At 26.2% G+C, this 21204-nt stretch overlaps 1 protein-coding gene across 1 annotated transcript in view; it reads right to left on the bottom strand.

The window, feature by feature from the left end:
• Window positions 1-1467: 1467 nt before the first annotated feature.
• LOC145849694 (solute carrier family 28 member 3-like) overlaps window positions 1468-21204 on the bottom strand; it is a 47719-nt gene continuing 27982 nt past the window's right edge. The window contains exons 11-15 of the mRNA XM_082954716.1: window positions 16206-16274; window positions 12902-13121; window positions 10432-10530; window positions 2709-2823; window positions 1468-2573 (exon numbers count right to left, since the gene is read on the bottom strand). Of these exons, the coding sequence (XP_082810842.1) occupies window positions 2504-2573; window positions 2709-2823; window positions 10432-10530; window positions 12902-13121; window positions 16206-16274 (573 nt within the window). The 3' untranslated portion in view covers window positions 1468-2503. The remainder of the gene's footprint in view (window positions 2574-2708; window positions 2824-10431; window positions 10531-12901; window positions 13122-16205; window positions 16275-21204) is intronic.

The raw sequence follows: 21204 nt of genomic DNA, 5'->3' as shown, positions 1-21204 counted from the left end.
TCAACTTGATATATATTTTTGCTCAGCGGCCACATTTACATACTCGCGGGCCACGAAATTTTCTTTCGCGGGCCGCATTCCATTCAAAAAATTAGCGTGCTCGCGGGCCGCAGATTCACCCTTCGCGGGCCGTAGTTTGCCAACCCCTGTTCTAATATAATGTACAGTCAATTTAATAAACCTTTTCATTTGGGAAAAAACTTTATACATATAATAATACTATTCACGTTATAATAGGCTGTTTCTAAACAAATCAGTTGTAATTAGTGATGTACCGGACTCACTATCCGGGTCCGGTCGGATATTGCCATTTTTGTCTGATATCCGGATCTGGCCGGATCATGATATGAAAAAAAAATCCTGATCCGGCCGTATTCAATTTGAAAAAAAAGTCCGGATCCGGCCGGATCCAAACAGAGATCCGGCCGATTCGGACCTAGTTAGTAAAAAAGAGGATACAGAAATGAATTTTTCAAATTTTTTTTTGTAAATTAAAAAAAGTCATTTCGTCAGGAAATACGTTCGAAAATTAAACACCTACCGTGATTAGCTCATTTTTTACACGTGACTAATTTACATTTGTTTACATTAACTATGAAACAAACATTTCAGAAATGCAACTCTTTACTTATGTTGTAAAATTAAAATCTTTACTACCAAATTGTCAACCTTTTGGCTAGCTGGTCTACTGATTATTAGATTAAAGTAATTTAGACTCAGCCTAGTTTATACTCACTCTAGCTAGTTTTTTTTACTAAAACAGTGGCAACCCTGCAGAAAAAAAATGTTTTTTTAAGTATTAATGCAGAAGAAAAATCACAAATCAAAAATTGACAGTGTTTTTGAACTGATTTAAGTATTTTAAATATAATCTTAATTTTATGATAAGGTTTTTATCAAAACTTCACATAGAAAACTCCAGGTTTATTTGTTAACTTTTGTTCAAAACCCTTGATATTTCTCAAAAACAGTTTTTTTAACTTAAGTTGTAAAACTCAATATTTTTTAGCAACCCGATATAAATTAAATCAATTTAACCTTTTTAAAACTTATGTTTTAATTTATGCTTATATCAAGGGTAGTTTTATTCTATGTAGAAAAAGTTAAAATCTTAATGTTTAGTAACATATTAATTAATTACATATCTGTATATATCTCTAATATGAAACAAAACATTTTTATTTAGATGTATGGACCTGATAGTAAACAAATAACATCAAAAAAAGTTGAAAACTAGTATGATCAAACCGTAACAAAAAACTTAAGTCTACTAATCGTTTAAAATTAATCATTACATTAAATTTAGTATACTGAACGTGCATAGCTGTAGTACTATTTGCAGAACTATTTTTGATTTGAAATAACAGTTTTTTTTTTCTTTTAAACGTTAAATACTTGCTTCAAAAAGCTACATTTCATTCTCTATATAGCGAGAGATCTGTTAGCTAAACGGTAAGCAACCCTTGAATAGTTGAGATATAAAAAAAATTCTAAAGTAGCAAAGAGCTTAGCTAGCTTAAAGTTATAAAATATTTTTTTCAAAATCAATTAAATTGGTTATAAACTGGATCAATTAAACTAGCCTTGGGTCTACTTAATAAAAATATTTAAAGATGCATTGACATTTTCAAATATCTTAAAAATATCTCGAGTTATCCTGAGATTTGAAAAAAGTTCAAACTATTCAGACTTTGTTGCAACGTTGAATACATAAAACCACACTGTTATTAACCCAAATATATAAAATTAATATAACTTCGTAAAAAATAATGACGTTTAAATAATTAGCACCAAAAAACACTGATATTCCTTCCTTGATTTAAACATAGCTATTTTCAACTTATATAGACCAAAAGCTATAAGTAACATGCCAAACAAATTAATGAATTACATAAAAAACAAAAATATTACTAACAAAATAACACTAACTTTTAATATTGTATTATAAAAAGTAACTTTAAAAAGTAGTTGAATTTAAAAAAAAAAGTTTATATTAAGATTTCCAAGTTCTCGACGCTAAGAGAGAAGTGAACGGATAAAAATACTGATGATTCTACAAAAAACACTCTATTTGACAGACCATTATTTAAAAACATAGATTTCATTTACCATGTGACACAATATATATAACTGAACAAAAAAAGCATTTTTGTATGATTGAAAAATAATATAAAAAGTTAACTCCTGTAAATATTAATCTAAAACAATTATGAAAACATTAGTTTTTTTTATTAATAAAGTTACGAAAGTAAAAAAATAGGATGTATTTTGCCAAACTAAATCTATTAATTTAAACATAAAATACTGTATGTATCAAATAAAAAAAAAACTATACAATCAGCACGGTAAAATGACATACTAAAAAATCTAAATTATAAATTTAAATCAAACTATTTGTATATAATAGGTTTTTATTTAAGAATTAATCTAACTAAGGAAAATCACAACAGTAAGTTAGCTGTGAATATATGCTTTTACTTAATAATCATACTAAATGCAATTTCTAATCATACAAATTTCCATCTGTGTGTAAAAAGTTGTCGCATTTCTGTAATGTTGCAATAGTATGAATCCTGTTTAAACAAAATAAATTTAACCACTTAGCCATAAACATATATTTAATGTTGGACTTGACAAAGTAAAAATGAATATATATTTAAGTATATCAACAAAATACATCAACTGTTATCCATAAGTTTTAATCTTACCCTGAGCTGTTATCTCTTTTGCAGCACTTGATGAGACGATTAAGTAACTTTACTTCTTTAAAGTCTTGCAATAGTATTGATCCACAGTATATTTGTTTTGGTTCATATAAGAAACCTATTATTCACAAAATTTAGAACAAATAAAATAATAAATTTAAATAATACAATTATAAACTATACTTATTTCTTTATCAACTAGAGAGTTATTTTTCTAAATCACAAAGTTATTATGGATTTAACTTTCAACTTAATTATTTTAAGCATCACTAAAATACAGTGCTTTAATTTAAGAAACAAGCTCAAGATATATATCTCAGAGATGAATTAGTAAGGCGTTAAATTTTGAATATTTATACAGAAGAAATCGCCCTAAATCAATTTTTTTTTTTAACTACTTTACAAAAAAATCTGAACAGCTCTACGTAGTCCAATTTAAATTACTACTACCTTCAAATTGAATCTGTTTCAATTAAAGTTCAGCTCATACTTTACGCCTATAGAAACATCGTCAATTGAAGAAATAATTTGCATACAAAAAACAGCCGTTGTTATTTTTAGAAGGGCTTTGCTTGGGGTGATTTTGATTACCATGGGTCAATAACTAGTATGGGTTCAAACAATTAAATGGGTAATTAACTAATAAAAGAATATTATTATTTTTTAAGTTTCTACCTAGTTGGCGATTATGAAAATCGGTTTTAGAAATCCTGACTTAAGGCCTAAAGTGTGGTGGAGGTTAATCACTTTTTATAAAATTAGTTATTCACATTAATAACCAAGCAATCGTCTTTTTTACCGTGTTTTAGAACTATATGTAATTTTTGATATTAAAACTATTAAACTTATAGAGGCCAATAGGTTCTCATTGAGGGCGACAACTAAAAAAAAAACACTTAAATTCTTTCTCATTATACTGTATTAGTAATCGTTTTCAAATTCTATCAGTATATTCTAAAATAAACTATAAAGAGTATACGTAAGTAGCCGAATTTATAATCTATTACCAGAAATTATTTTTGTTAACTTATTCACTTATGGACAGTTTAAGTCGAGAAGAATATTTAAAAATAATTCTCAATATTAAACATAAGCATTTTTATTAAATATAACGAAACACATTTCATTTTTTTTTCGTTAATTTATTTGAGATCTTTCGTAGTAAGTCTTATCAAAAATAAACTAAACTGATTTGGAATTGAAATAAGAATAAACTGTAGTTTAAAGTTTTATAATATAAAATGACGTAATAATCGAACTAACTAAATGCTTATACTGTAGAACTTGTTGTACTAATAAAACTCTTTAGATTAAAATCAAACTAAAATAAACCAGCGATAAAGATGAAAAGAAAACTACACTTTAAAAAAACAAAATTTTACGAGAAACTAGTTACTTTAAAATTACTTAATATAAGTATTTAAAAAGTCTAGTTTGGTATACGAACTTTTTCTGCTTACATAAACTGGGCCTTAAAGATTGAATGCATAAGGCTTCCAAAATGTTAGCTGAAAAGAGTTCTCCGCTCTAACTAAGACTGATAAGTTCTCTTTTTTATATTTTTATGCACATTCATGTATGTTTAACAAATGTTGCCCAGTTGCCGATAAGTATTTTTCGTAGGTTTCTCCGAACGACAATCAAACCAGCTTTTCAAGATTGTCGGAACATGCTTATCTATTTTTACGTGCAACCATTGAGATGTTTTTCCACTTAGTCACTACCACAGTGACAGTAAAACTTATAGATGATGTTACTTTTTTCTTGGGTGAGAGAAACATTTTAGTAAATTCCACTTAGAGGTTGATCAGTATACAAAATTGTTCCTAAACGAACAGAGCTGAAAACCTGGCTTATTTCCTCAAAAATGTTCATAGAAAACCTCTCAAAAATATTTCCAAGGTAAGGAAGTTTTAAGTATACTGGACACTTCTGAGGGCCAATCATTTTTATAGCTGTTGAACTTCTTGCTCTTATTATAACTTTCAAAACTAACTTACCTGGATAACCAAGGGAAAGGAAAATATTTTGAATTGTTTTCAACTCGCCTTTAAGATAGCAAGGAGAACAAAGTCTGGTGAAACGCTTCACCATACCCATTAAAACTCCAACTTCTGCTTGACTGGACCAAAAGATGCCCACGGAACATATAACGCTTCTGAAATTAATTTACGATGGATTTTAGTTAAAAGTTTCCCATCAACTGATCGTCGGACACAAACATCTAAAAAGTTTAATGAATTGTTGTGTTCTTCTTTTTTTGTAAAATTAAGGTTTTTGTGAAAATTATTTCGGTAATTTTGTAAATTGGAACTTTCTTGTCTATTTTCAAACATGACAAAAGTGTCATCTACGTATCGAAGATATAAAAGAGGACTTTCACAGTTCAAAAAAAAATCACTTTCTAGGTAACCAACAAAAATATTAACCGAGATAGCACCTAAAGGTGAACCCATTGCAACCCCATCATTCTGTTTTACATTTTACCATCAAAACTAAACTTAAAACCCAAAATAGCCATGTGTAACATTTCTTTGCACACGAATTCTGGCATCTGCTTAAAGGTATTGTATCATTCTGATTTAAAACACCCTCAGATGCCAGAATTCGTGTGCTTAGAATTGTTCGAGTTTTTAATTGACTCAGGACACTTTTTTTTGTCAAAAAGAGTGGCAACCTTGATATTACAATGAGAAGTACATTGTATACTATAAAAAATAAAATAAAATTCTATCTTGGTTATTATTTAGATTTTTGATAAAGCAGATATTAAAAGTAGTATCAGTGATATTGTATAGAACGTTGCAATAAAACAAATTGGCTAATTATCGAATGTTAAAAATATCAAGATTAAAAATAGCTAATCAATACAGGGTGTATTTATTACTAAAGAATGCAGTTTAAAAGGTATGAAATTTGTTCTTTCGTTTTTAGTAAAAAGTTTCATTGGTATAAAATAAAACATTCTTTAAATAAAAACTTTATCGGGGTGGTCACTTTTGTTATTTCTAAAGAATTTAAAAGAGCTCTATTTCAATACAAAGGTACCCAACCATTGTCTCGTAAAAAAAACTAGAGTTGATCCAATTTCCATCAAAAAAGTTAAAATTGATGTTAACCTTAAAAGTAAAAAAATTAAGAATACAATTGATGATTAAAATTTAAATAAGTCAATTAAAAGTGTTAAGTATAGAATTAACAACAAGCATAAGGACTTTAAAGAGATAATTTGGCGAATGATCTAGAGAATTGTTTAAAGAAAATAGGTGATGGATTCATTCAGTCTATCAAAATTTTCATTGATTCTATACTTGCTAACGTCTATAAAAACTTACCTTCATTTATCCTTTTCACAGAGGATCAGTTTGTTGACATGGTCACATGTTCTGCTCAACTAGGTTCGGTTTTAAGTATAGACAGAACATTTAATCTAGGAACATATTTCTTGACAGCTATTACTTTTAAAAACAAAAAAGTAACTTTCAGAAATACAAGTTCTAATCCAGTATTTAAGGTCCTTGTTTCCAACACGAAAAAGATTATAACTTTTTTTTTTCTCTTTAACAAAATCAAAAAATTCAAATAGTTTCCTTCATTCAATTCTTCAACCCTATCTTCTGCCACAGATGGTGAACAAGCACTTGTAAACTCGATTTACAAAAGTTTTCCTGTTAAGATTAACATCAACTTTTACTTTTTTACAAAGCATTGGTTGTGTACAGGGACGTGGCTTGGTACGTTTCTGCAAATCTACAGAAACGTATACTTATGTGCGAAAAAACTTGCTTTTGTTACAGCTTGAAAAGACTCTGCTTTCTTAGCTTTTAGTATTCATTTATACTTAGTTATGCACTCCTGAGAGATAATTTTGACATATATGTACTCTTTAGCATTTTTAGTGTCGTAAAAAAATTGAACGAATTAAATACATCCAAATTGTAACATTTAGCGCGTTAAAGCTTTGTTTTGTCAAAAAGCTACAATGCAAAATTAAACCTATTGGAAGCTGTAGCTTCAAAAATCAAAATCATACAATTTTATGTTACAAAAATTTGCATAACTTGTTGTTACTATTGACTACGTTAAATGTTTGATTTTATACGTTTAAATGTTTGAATGAAAACAATATTAATGTTTTTGAGTTAAATTGTGATTTTTTTTAATGAATGTTTCTGGGTTTACACAAGTGGCATGACATAAAGAGTCATATGGGGTGTGGAGCAAAATAAATTGCCTTGTATACAGTTATCACTCGTACTTCAACATTCAATTTTCGATGTATTAGCATAACTGCATATTTTCTGATTAAATTCAATAATATTAGAGGTAGTTTAAATTGCTGTGTTACCGCTAAGACGTGTTATTTCAGATGTTTTAGTTTTTGCAGATTCGTAACTTTTTTGAGCTAGCTACGTCCCTGGTTGTGTACCTTTGTACTGAAATAGAGATCTTAAAAATTATTTAGATAAAACAACATTGACCACCCTGATAAAATTTTTATCTAAAGAATGTTTTACTGTAAACCAAACTATTTTAATCGACTCATATTCTTTGAGTTGTTTAGGTAGATTCTTCAGTGACTCAACAGAACATGTTTTTGATTTTTTGAGAAATAATTCTCTTTTGCAAATATAGATTTCTTATAAAAAGTTACCTTATAATGTAACTTTTTTTACTTTTGTAGTCCCATTCCCCACAGTAATTATAAAATTTGAATGCCTTTTAGTTATTGGCAAAGTATATAAACAAAGAAAATATTTGACTGCCAATATTTATTAGTATCAAAAGTTTTGAAGACCACAAATTTTTATACTTACATCGTTTCCAAGAGCTTTACGATTAAAAACTGTGTTTAGTAATTTAGCTTTAATATCTTTGACCATTTAAATGTGGACAGAATGTATATACTTTTAGACAATTTATTTTTCTCTGTTTGAGAATTGAAGGATGGGAATACTACCTACGGGTAATCCCAATTGTAAATTGATTGCAACTCTACCAACTTCATATGTTGGTTCAAAGTGAACACTTTGTCATGTGTTAAACGCCCTAAACAAACTTAGTAACTTCACTTAAATAAAGTTCTTCAAACTCTTTTTCACAAGCTTTTATTTTGATTGAACTAAAGAACTATATTTGACTGTTTTAACTAGTAATGCATAATTTGTTTTAGTATTTCGTTTTAGTTTCTTTATTTATTAGATTTAACTTTGTTTTTGTTAAGTGCTATTTTCGTTAAATTGTAAAAATAAGTTTTTAGCTGAGTTAATCTATTTTATTATCGACCATTTAATTAAAAGTGAATCATGGTTACATAATTAACTGTTTATTTTATAAAATCAGAATTGTGTCTTTTTATGTTTTATAACTATCCGTAAACATTTAAATTAAATCTTTTTGTGTTGATTTTCTGTTTAATTATCAAGTAGTATCAATATTAATAACCGAAAATTGCTTATTTTAAACAGGATCACCTAGGATTAATGATATTTCTTTTTTTTTTGTCATACTAAAGAGTGTATGTTTTAGGTTCATACACCTGTTTTTAAGTTTTATTTAAGGCCATAGGGGGGGGTAGGCCATGTTTTTTACAAGTTGATCTTATTTTATAGAGTTTTTACTAAGCTTCAAGTTGCTTTTTACCGTTTTTAAAAATTCGAATTAGTTTTTGAGATATGACCGGCCAAAGTCGGGCCGCATAACAGGTTCCTTATGGGGAAGGAAAAACTAAAACGGCGAAAAAAGACTTATGCATTCAAAATCTATCTCCTCCTTCATTTTTTAAGCAATCTTCTTCAAACTTTTACAGTCTATTCTTTATACAATAACAAAAAAAAACGTTATTTGTGACTTTAAAAAATTTTAAGTAAAAATTTTTTTTTTTTTGAAAAAAAAATTTTTTTTTGATAAAAAATCACTTTTTTTATTTTATTTTTGTCATAAAATTTTTATTTTTTTAAATTATTAAAATTCACAAATAACGTTTTTTTCTCATAATGTAAGGAACATTTCCTGAAAATTTGAAGAAGATTGCTTGAAAAATGAAGGAGAAGATAGATTTTAAAGCCCGTTTTTAAAAACTTGAGAAAAACGGCTTTAAAGTTACCCTTTATATACCCTTTATATAGACAACCCTTTATATAACCGGTCATAAAAAAAAAGTTACTTAATATTTTTAAAATCTAAAAAAAGCATCTGAAAGATTATGAAATTTACTATAATATAAGTCTATATGTTATTTTTGGTCAAAAAATGGCTTCTACCCCCCCTATGGCCTTAACTTTTAATAAATTTAACGATATAAATTATTTGTTTTTATATAAAAAAAGAATCTAGTTTAAAAAGTATAATAGATAGCTGTTTTCTTTTCTGCTTAAAAACAATTTTTTCAAAATATATTTGGTTTATTTTGAATATTAAAGATAACTAGTCAATTATTTTGATGTTTTATAATAAAGGATGAATCTTATAAATTTAGGAAAATATAACGATCTTTTTTTAATGTGTAGCGTGTGTAAAAAAAATAACAAGGTTTAAAATAATAAATTTAAAAAAAAGACGAAAATGTTTTCATATCTTTATTTATTAGATAAGATTAAAGGAAATATATAGTTTTGTTTACAATTAAAGTTAACTTTTAATTCGATTTAAAGTTTAGAGTACAATAAAATGTAATAGTTATAATTGAATAATTTTACAGTTTTAACTTAAGCTTTTAAATAAGAGCAAGTAATAAAATTTGCTGAAAAAAAAATTTTAGAACCCTTATGGCTTGTTTAAAGTTTTAATTAAATAAATATGATAAGCAGCTTACAATAATTAAAAACTTTACTAGTATTTTTTTTTAATCACAATGCGAGTAGTCTCTTTAAATTTAGTTTAAAACTAAATTGGTTAATTATATGTTTTTTTAGTTTACCTATACACAATACACATCACCGGCTTTAATCATTATATTAACTGGTCAAGTATGTTTTAATAAGAAAATCATAATATAGAAGTCTTATTGTAGCATGTTAAATAAGTCTCAAGTATATAATTTTGAAATTATTAGTAGTTACAATTTCAATGATAAATTTTAAAATTTTTATTACAATACAATATTTCACTCGTTTAAAAAAACGAGATTTCAATCCTTACGAATAAAACATTGTAATAAAAATTTTTAAATTTATCATTGATCATTCTCCTTTTATTTAAGTCGAGAACTTTGATTGCAACCTTTAAAGTAAAAAGTACTTGATTACAATTTAATTATTATTCTTCTGTAGTTATAACTTAGTAAATAAGTTTATAAAAGTACTCTTGACTCAAAAAAAATTACACATAAGTTAAAAACGACTCACTTTATAACTGTAATTACATTTCATTAAAGCTAAGTAAACATTGGAAATTGTTTTCTTTTTATTTCTATGCATGTGGTTGAATTAATTTGTTTACAATTAAAAATCACATAGAAAGTGTATTTTTTATAAGCAGAAACGCTTGTTCTTTTGTTTACAAAAATAAAGCTCCATATGTATATAGATACTTTTCTTACGTTGAAACAGCTGTACTAGAAAAAAGTTTGTTTTGTATACTAAACATATGTATGTAATATATAGTACTTATATGTTCATTATATGTTCATTATTATTTTTTATGTAGTTGTATTTCTCTCTAAATACAGTTTTGTTTTACAAGTTGTTAAATACAGACTCATATTGAAAATATAAATTAAAGTAACCAGAAATACAGGCGTTAAGTACACTGACAAAAACTCCACCAATCAACGCTCTAACAACGATATTGGCCATTTCTCCCTGTCGTTTTGGAGCAAGAGAACCTAAATATTTTATTGCGAGTTAACTATGTAACATTTTTAATCATACGATGGTTTTAAACTTTCATTTTATTATAAATAGCCTTTAACAACTAAATTACTTAATTTATGACACTTTATATTTTCATACACAAACTAACAAAAAACACAAAAAACAATATGACGTAAGAATTAAACATTGTACATTACAAATATTCGGTGCAAAAATTGATCATCCATCTAACCAAACAAACAACTAAAATTCACAAAAACCACAGCTAAGTGACCACAAAATACTTTAAAATTTATTGTATTTTAAAAGGAGCTTTTTCATATGTCGACAGGACGATATGAATTCACTCCTCTTATTTAAACAACCTTCTTTTTTTAACGCATACATAACGGCTGTTGATTCTTTTAGGCATAGCCTACAAACAGGTTTATTACCATCTGCTATTGGCTGTGCTCTTTTTATCTCCTCCAAAGATAATTTAAAATCAATGTATGTGCGCTTTAGGTTGCAAACATATTTCGAAAGCTCAGTCTCATTTTAGTATACACCACCCTTAAAAGATTTTTTATGCTTAGCATACCGAAATCTGAACTGAGAATAAGCCGCTGTAGAACTTCTTTTCAATGTCAGAGTTAACTGTTGCCTTGTAAATAATGTTCTCCGAACGGCAATTGCTCCCTTTCAAATCGTATTCGCAGCTACTACCGTAATTACTCTGATTTTTTATTAAATTACTTTTGTTTAAAATCCTTAGATTGTGTGACTTAAAGGCATAGGGGTTCCGACTAACTACTTTACTAAATTTATCTAAATTAACTACTTTTTTTTACTTTACTAAAAATAAATTTGGATCTTATATGAAAGCTTTAAGTACAAACTACAAGCCAGTTTTTATATAGTTAAAAGATATTCTTAAACTTTTGAGATATTGTAATTTATATAAAATTTTTCCGATATAAACGTATGGACCGCAAATTTTTGGGGTCAATTTTCTCGCAAATTAAAATAATCACTAAAAATCTATCTTCTCCTTCATTTTATGAACTAGAGACCTCTAACTTTAGGTAGAGACTAAAATCAGTAAACGTTTCTTGGAAATTGTTAGCCGAGACTTTGGCTTAAGGCACTCGTTAAAATTTCAATAGAAAACTGTTGAAAAATTCGTACTCATGCAATAGTCCTGCAAAACAATGCCCAAAATAGTGCTCAGTGTATTGAATTCCAATTTAGGTAATGAAGCAAAGTTCCTGGAAAATAAATTAAAACACACAATCAATAGTTCATTCGGAGCAGTTAATCTTTAAATTAGTCATTTCCCCAGAAAACCTCTAAATGGAATATTTAAAGACGTTACTCCCGATCCTGAAAATAATAATGTTATATATAAACTTAAGTGTCACTGCGACAGTGTCTACTTTGGGAGAACTTCTTAGAGATTCCATATGAGAAGGGATCAGCACATTTCAAAACCCCTCAGAAACTGGATGGCCAATAGAGATAATAGAACGACCAAAAGTCCTTCGGTAATTGAAGATCACTTACTTAACTACCCGGAATGCACAAAAAACTATAATGACAACAAATTTACAATTTTAACTTAAGGGCTTAAAATAAATCATTCAAGTGTTTTATAACCTTTTTTTATGAAAACCTATAAGCCTAAGCTTCGTAAACAAAAGTTAGTTTACAATACTAACTTGTACAAACTTTTTCAATTTTTTTTCTTTTAACTTTTAATTTAATTTTGTTCTAATAACTTTTTTTTAGTTTACTTTTAATACTATTTTTTAATTGCAGAAGTATATTTTAGTGTAATTGCTCTAAAACTTAAAATATTTAATACTTTAGCTTTATTCCTTTTAAATAGTTACATTAACTAAATTCTGATCATTAAATTTTACTTTAAACGTTTTCATAGCTTTTTTATTATTATTATATACGTTTATATAGCTTTAAAACTTGTATGTATGTACTTTATTGTTTTATCCTTTCACAAACCTAAGTTTTCTATCTACTTACTTATGATTAAAAGTACTGTGTATTTAATTTTTACCAAATTCTTATCTGAACAGTCTTTATTCCACAGTTTTTATTCAACTTATTATGACGTATCCATTATCTAGCTTTTATACATGTTGATATAATATTTTATAGCTTAGTTAAACACAGCAGTAGTTGAATAAGTGTGTTTTGAAAAACATTTTCTACTTAAATGTAACGTAAATAATACGATGCAATGAATTTGTCGACATTTTTTAATTTATTTAACTTATATCTAAAATTTCTCAATACTTTTGTACGTATGTGCAAATTATAAAAACTTAATTTCAATTTAAAACTAATTGGAATTGAGATTTCAGCTTTTTTAGGTATTTGACTTACCTAATCCACCAAGCATAATGCCAAGAGATCCAATATTAGCGAATCCACATAAAGCATATGTTACAATAGCTTCAGATTTTTCATCAACCCAATTTACTTCACCGGTAAAATTATTTATCAAGTCGAACGTTCCGTTATTCCTTTTAATTATCAATTCTGATAATTGTTCATAAGCGATGAATTCGTTGATGAAAACTTTTGTACCAATTAGTTCAGCAATCTGAATGTTTAAAAATAATATTTTTTAACTTTAAAATTAATAAGCAGGGTGTTATCAATGTTTAATGAATATTAAAACTCACTCAGCGGCCTTTATAAAACATAAAAAAAGTCAAAACTAAAATAATATCAGAATAACTTACTGCTGCATAATAATTGATAAAAATGCAATAAAACACAAACAATACATAAAAAGTACTTAAAAACTTAAATAATTAAAAAACTTGTAAATTAAGACCCAAAAATGAACTCATTGTTCTCTAAATAAGAGACAAAAAGCAAAATGATATTGACTAAAGTATAATTGAAACGAAAAATAATGGCGAAAGTTGATTCAAAGGAGATTAAGTAAAATTTAAAAGCGCATATCAACACAAAAACAACAATAAGATCTAAGAATAAGAAGTAATCCTGAACATTTCGACTACCATAATTACTTAATTGCAAACTAACTTTTAAAACTAGTACAAACATTGAAATATACAAACTAAATATATAATATTGAGTTGCATATAAAACACCATAAGAAAACCAAACAAATAAAATTAAAAAAACTAGAACATTGTGTTTGAAGCTCTAATAATAATAAAAAAAATTAAGACCATATTAAAATAAGAGAACTTGGGATCATTTCGAAATTAAAGGACTAAATCTAAAGTTTTCTAAAAATTCAAAAAAGGACATATAATTATATTTACATATTTGTTTATTTTAGCTCAGTTTGCATATATTTTTTTAGTTTTTCTTCTTTCTTAAGAAAACCTTTTTTTCTTTTCTTTAATTGGAAACTACATTTAAATTAAAAATGCAATTACAATTAACTTGGATTTTCAAATTGGATTAAAATTTTTTTAGTTAAAAAGGCACAAAAGCTATATCATAAGGTATTTTACTTAGAAGACTGTGTGAACAATTATAATTTAATTTTTTATAAAAGTAAACTATGCTAAAACTTTTTGTATATAAACAACCTCTTTAAAGTTATATTTTTAATTTAGTTTAGAAAAAATTAAAAAGAAAGCTTAGCTTACAACATATTATTATACGTTTGTTTCTTGAAGAAATAAATTAGAGAATTTTACTTTGAGAGAGAAAAAAATATACTTTTTTTCTCAAGTTTATTCTGTAAATAATTTTTCCGTCAAAGAGCTCGTCAGTGATTAAAAAAAAGATTAAAAAATATGCAACTGAAAATAAGTAAAATACAAAAAATTTAATGTTTTTGTGTTATTTTGCAAACTGAAATTCAAATCAGTTATAATTTAGTTCGTAAAAATTTAAAATAATTAAACAAAACCTAGTTGTTGTTTTTCTAAATACAGATTCAAGCAAGTTTAATAGGTAAGTGTTATTGTACTAACAATGTTTGACCACTTACGGTTTATTTTAAGTCATAAAGTTTACAAAACTTTTAAGCATGATTTAAAGAATATTTCAATCTTTTTTAGTTTTTTATAAACAGAATCTACAATTTTTTTTTCTTAAACATACATTATACTAATAGTATAGACAAGTTTGAAGTTTTTTGAAGTGTGGACAAGTAAAGAAGAGCTCGTATCATTAATTTAATTTCTTTTTTTTATTAGCTTTGACGATTGCAACTTTCTTAAGGATGCAGGTGCTGCAAATGATGCATGGGGTTTTTTTATTTTCCAATGTGATGAATTATTTCCCAGTCTATTTTAAAGTAATGTTGTTATTTTTAAATATCCTGATGCGTTTTGATAGTTTATCGTTTTCAATCTTTACAATCTTGTGACAAACAAAAACACTTTTTTTAAGTTTTAAACTCACTGATGTAGTAATACGGACAATAAATGTCCCCTCAATATCAAATGGTTGGTCGGAAACGTCATATATAAAGCAACATTTAACATAGTAAACATATGAAAAATTACTTAGGTTCAACAGGTGGGACACTCTAAATACAATTTTTAATAAAATTTAACTGATTAAAGAGACCCATAACATCTAATTCACATCTCTAGTTTGAAATTTTTCGATTTTATCATTTGTTAACAAAGTAGTTACTTGAGCTTTACCTTGAAATAACTATTTGAACTGTATAGTAAAGTTTTATTGCATTTTTTTTTATCAATATTTAAACTTAATTCTTAAATAACAAAACAATCCATTTTCCATGACTTTCAAATATATTTTTTCAGAATTTTTAGATTCATAACTATGGACAAGCTGTTTGAGAGAAACATTGTTTGCAGAACAAACTTTTGAAAAATTAAATATTATAATTTATCATAAAGAGTGTGTGCGCAATTTTTTTTTAATTCAGCTTGAATTTTTATTTAGAAGCAATTTGAGCTACCAAAGGGTTTGAATTAGTAAGGCGGATAAAATAAATTGGTAATTACAGGGTTGCCACTGAATTTTGGTAAATTTTCTCCATGCTTTTAAAATTTCTTCTAGGTTTTTTAAAGTACTTGTTTTTGGGTCTATTTTTAGTTTAAACTTAAGTTTAATTGTTAATTATGTTTATAAATATTTAAACTGTGTTAATTAGTATGAAAACATTAAAAAGATACTGTAAAGCTACTTAAAATGTGTTTTTTGATGATGACAAGAAAAAGCTTATCTATATAATATATTTTTTGTGTCAAATCAAAAATTTTCTACTTAACATGTAAAAACTGTTTAAAATTCTAAGTTTTTCCAGTTTTTTTTTTAGCCTAAATTGTCAAATTCCAGGTTTTCAGGTAAAGTGACAACCCTGTAATTACCTAGTAATTGGACAATATCTAGAAAATGGGGACAATTATTAAATTTCTGCCAAGGAGGGCGTTTATGAAAACTAGTTAAGGAAATATACAGCGACTTCAAACTTAATTTAGCCTAAACTAGCATGAAGTCTGAAAAAAAATCAAACTAGCTTGGAGTTTTTCAAGAATCTCAAAAAATTTTAATTGCTTAATACAGCCTGACTGTGTGGTAACCCTGTAAGTAGATAAACTTACCATGACAGTCCTGTAATAAGAAACATAAACTTATCAGATAGTATTGTTAACTTTAGCTTTATAAGAAAAATTTTGACAAATAAAAACAATCTTTTCCATTTATTAATAAAACTTACCTTTTTTGCATAAACAGGTTCAACACCAATCAACACAGAAACTGGGTAGAAAATGTAGGAGCACAAAACCTAAATTTTTTTTTCCACGTTAAGATATATACACATATATATGCATATAACTGTATAAAATATTTAATTAATTAATCATATAACATAAATATATATACTAAAGATTTTATAAAAAGTTCTGGTCGATAGTGCTCGACAAACTAAATTGGAGCTAATTATTTATCTAATTATATAAAAACAATAGTTTAGACAGCTGTTTCGTACATGAAATATAAAGCTTCATGTACTCCTCAGTAAGCTACAGTTTATTACAATAGTTAACTGTTACAAGTTTAGCTAACTGTAGAATAAACTGTATCATTACTTTGTCATAATTATTATTTAAAAAATTCAAAACTTAATTTATGTTTACTATTGTAATAAACTGTAGCTTACTAAGGAGTACATGAAGCTTTATATTTCATGTACGAAACAGCTGTCTAAACTATTGTTTTTATATAATTAGATATACATATATATACTTTATTATGAAAAGTAGATTTTTTTTAATCCAGAACATATGTTTCAAAAAGCTAAATGCTTTAATCATCAGCTAGTACGGTTTGAAATAAATAGCACTTTGCTAAACAATGATACAAAAGTTAAACAAAAAACATTATGACGCAATTATTTAATTTTGTACAGTACAAATATTAAGTATAAAATTAATCTTCCATCCGAACAAACAACTAAAATTAACAAAACTACAATTAAGTGACTATGAAATATTTTAAAATTTGTTTTATTTTAAGAGGAGCTTTTTCATATGTCGTCTAGACAATATTAATTAACTTCTTACACTAAGCAACCTTCTTTTTTCAACGCATACACAACGGCCGTTGATTCTTTTAAGAACAGCCTACATACAGGGTTATTACCATCTGCTATTGGCTGTGTTATTGATATTATGTAATCAACAACAGTTTTATACAGCTGTTTCATATATGAGATAATTCTATCTGCTTGGTAGCAATTTAGAATTATTAAAACTTTATGACCTAGTAATAATAAAGGTTTTTGTGCAGTAAGTAGTTTAAAAAATACACTGCTTTTAGTTTTTTTTTGGTTTAAGAATTTGTACATTTTGAAAAAGTTTTAGTAACCACTCTTAAAAATTTTGTGAAATATGGAAAGGAAAGGTTGTATCAGAAGAATGTTTTAAACTGCTCGTGTGCGCGGCTTTATCTTACTTTAATTTAACATTAAATTAGGTTTAATTTTGACAAGAAAGAATTTTTGGTAATGGATATATTTTGTCTATCCCTTTTCTTGTTAAGTGTTATAGTCTTGTTTGATTTATCAATTTCGATTTTTTTTTAAGTTACAAAGTCTGCAGCCGAATTAAGTATTAAATTTTGATGTTGTCCTGTTTAGTATTTCATTGTCTATTCTATATTATTACATTATAAATTTCAAATATAGTTTGCCAGTTCTGTTGTATTTATTTTCATAATGTTGTTGAATTAAGATTAGTGATTCCTATATATTTGTTAAAAACTTTTTCCCGTAGATCCCACGTGCTAACTGGTTGCTTTGTTTAGATTTTACTGTTGCTCTATAGATTAAAAGAGAAATAAAGCATTGGTTGTAGTTAATATTTTTTTCATAAAAATTTGTATTAGTTTTTTAATTACTATCACTAATACCCCTAACCCTCAGTCAGTAACTATTAATTTCTTTTTGTTTTTTTATTAATTAATCTATTAATTAATTAATTAATGTTTATAAAATCTTAAATAAATAAAAATTTCAAAATATTTATAATATGCCAAGCCATTGCTTCTGTTAATATAAAAAATATAAATTACATAAATATACTTTCAAATCAAACAATTGGTTTAAGTGTATTCAAGTTTTTTTAATTTATTAAATCTTAAAAAAAAAAATTATCCATAATCTTTAAATAAGTCTAGCCACTACTTTTTTTAGTTTACAAAATATAATTCAAATAAATGTACAAATAAATCAAACTATTGGTTTATGTGTATTCAATTTTTTTCTATTTGTTTGTTTATAAATATAAAACTCAAAAACTATCCATAATATTTATAGAAGGCCTGGACAGTATTTTATTTTTCATTTAATTGCAGCATTTTAATTGCAGCAACATGTAAATACTACACATAATGTTAATGACATCACATCAAATTATAGGCAGAATTGATTGCAGCAATTCTACACATAAAATAGTGCCCATAAAATAGTACACATAAAAAGTCCTACCGCTAAAAACATTGAAAAAATATTTTGCTAAAAACTTTTGTTGTTCTTGACTTTTAGACAAATTTTCTCTAAATTTTTACAATAAACACATTATTAATACTTAATCTTTAAAAACTTGGAAATTTAAATGTTTTTTTTTTGTTTCTTATTATTTTATTTAAAATTCAAAACTAAAACAAGAATTTTTTTTAAATGTTGTTAAAAGCTTGAGGTCCTTAGCTGAAAAATAAAAAACATTTAATGAGCTTTGAGACTTCCCAATTTAGCTTTTGGTTTTAAAAAAAATTCTTCTGATTTTTTAAGTAGAAACTTGCTTTTTCATTTTTAGTAAAAAATTTAATTTTTGGTAAAAAATGATTTAAATAGAACTACTAGTTAGATTTTATAATGCTACTTTGAAATTGTTTAATAATATACAAAACACTGAGTAACAGACAACTTTTTGTTGTAGATATTATTTATTTCTTATTCTATCTCTATTTCTTTATTTAACATATAAAAGCTGTCTATTATCTGTTTTTTTAATTATTTTGGAAGTTGTACTTCTAAAATTATAAAAGAAATTTTATTCAGATAGAATTCTATAAATTCTATTTGAATAAGATTTCTTTTATAATTTTAGAAGTACAACTTCCAAAATAATTAATAACGATCGAGAAAAAAAGAAATCTAATAAAGAAAAATATACTGTGCTTGAAGGAAAGATTTAAAGTAATTTAAATTAATTTGTGTTCTGTATTATCTATTTTAACAGTTTATTACTAACAAAACAATGTCTCACTCCTATATTTGCATATAGGAGATCCTCAGTTGTTGTAAAAAAATCTAAAAAAAATTTTGACCATATTAAATGAAAGTAAAACAAGATTAAAAACAAAATACTGAACTAATAGTTTAACAACAAAAATAAAACTTAAAGATACTAAACTTGAGTAAAATATTACGCTTATGTTACGCTTTTGAGAATTTGTTGGTAATATGGACTAGAAAAAAAATTATAATATTAAATACATTAAAATAGTAATAAAACTGGACTCAAATTAAAATTAGTAGCAAAAAAAAAAGAAATAGAATAATAAACACAACATTTGCTATTGATAATGTTATAAACAGACTGTTGAAATTTAAAGCTCAAAATTTCTAATTTAGATTTATGACGTAACTATATTGTTGTTCAAATTAGTGTACAATTTGAAGTAATATGTTTTTGCTACAAATTTTGAAATTTTTGTTAAATTGCCTTATTGGATAAAGTTTATGTGATCAAAAGTTTTAATTTGGCATCGTATTCTAATGTATAAAAAAAATTTCTAGGGGCGATAAAAACTCTTTACAATTACAAATAATTTAACTTACTAATTAACGAGTGCTAGTTTAAGTTTCAGAGTAGAGCTTCTGAAAATGTGGACAGATTGCGTTGACTTTTTTGTTAGCATTGGCTTTCTCTATTTTTCATAAAATACAGGTTTTGCTGATGCTACGTATGCTTTAAATTTCCCCGATGTGGTGGAGGATGCTACATTTTATGTCGTAAGTGGTTTTGTTATGTTTTAAATGCCAAATGTTTTTTGCTAGTTCGGTCCCGTTATCTTTATAATTTTTGAAACTGTTATTGTTACTGTACCATGTATTTTTGAAAGTGTTTCCGGTAGAACCAATATAAAGTTTTATTTCCTTTGCAGATGTTATCGTAGGTTTGTAAATTACACTTTTTATTAAACAATTGTTACCTAGGGGGTTCGAGTTTTTTGATCCGCAGTTACAGGATAGGGTATTAGTGGTGACGCTTTGTTCTTCGGTTTTGTTGTGTTTATCTAAAGTTTTCTTGTTATGTTTTTGTATTATAACCTTAATATTGCTCTTACAGCTGTAAGACAGTTTACAGCTATTTTTGTTTAATATCTTATTTAATGTTTCGTTTTGCTTGCAATGTTTATTAGTTATCTCGAAAAATGCTTTGCAGATATTAGTTTTTACGGACTAGCAGAGCGGGGGATTAAAGTAAATGATTTTTCTTGATCAGTTTGTTTTCTTTTTAGTTTAAGTCTTTGTTTTATGCCTAGCTCTATACACCCTTAATATCTTACAATCTTTTACATCCAACATCTTTGGCAGGCTACACATAAAGTTTTTTAAATCATTCTGAAACAAGAGTATTGTAAAGTCATTCAAAATGTTATCAAATAGTTGAATTTGTAAACTTTTAATTCCTTTTAAGAGTAACAATCAAAGTTCTTTAAAAATAAATTCACGATGAATGGTATGTAGGTATTGAAGATGTTGTAACAAGGGACTACTCTGTGCATAAATCAGGTCTCATAAATTACATCATCATTAATAAATTTGAATTTTATTTCTTTCTGAACATATCCAAACTAAGATTTTATTATATTTCTCTATAAGTAAGTATTTTTCAACAGAATTAAAAACTTTTTTTTTTTAATTAACGAAAAATCTCTTGCTCAGTGTTTTTATTTTAAAGGAAACAGTTATTTACAACGGTTTTCAACAAACTTGTAACTAACAAATTTTCATTAATAAAAAAGCATCTTTACTTTCAAAATAAAACTATTTTACTTATATTCAAACTCTGAGCTAATACGTAGTTTATTATTACAGATACTAGCAATGCAAATTGTTTTTATTATAATAACATTCTGGAGATTTTGTCAAGACAGATTCAAAATACAAAACAATGTTTCGCCCTGTAGAGCTCTTCAGTTAGGAT

Source organism: Thalia democratica, chromosome 2 (genome assembly GCF_965202585.1).
Source record: "Thalia democratica chromosome 2, ktThaDemo2.hap1.1, whole genome shotgun sequence".
NCBI lineage: Eukaryota > Metazoa > Chordata > Thaliacea > Salpida > Salpidae > Thalia > Thalia democratica.
This window is presented reverse-complemented; position numbering and strand designations above follow the sequence as displayed.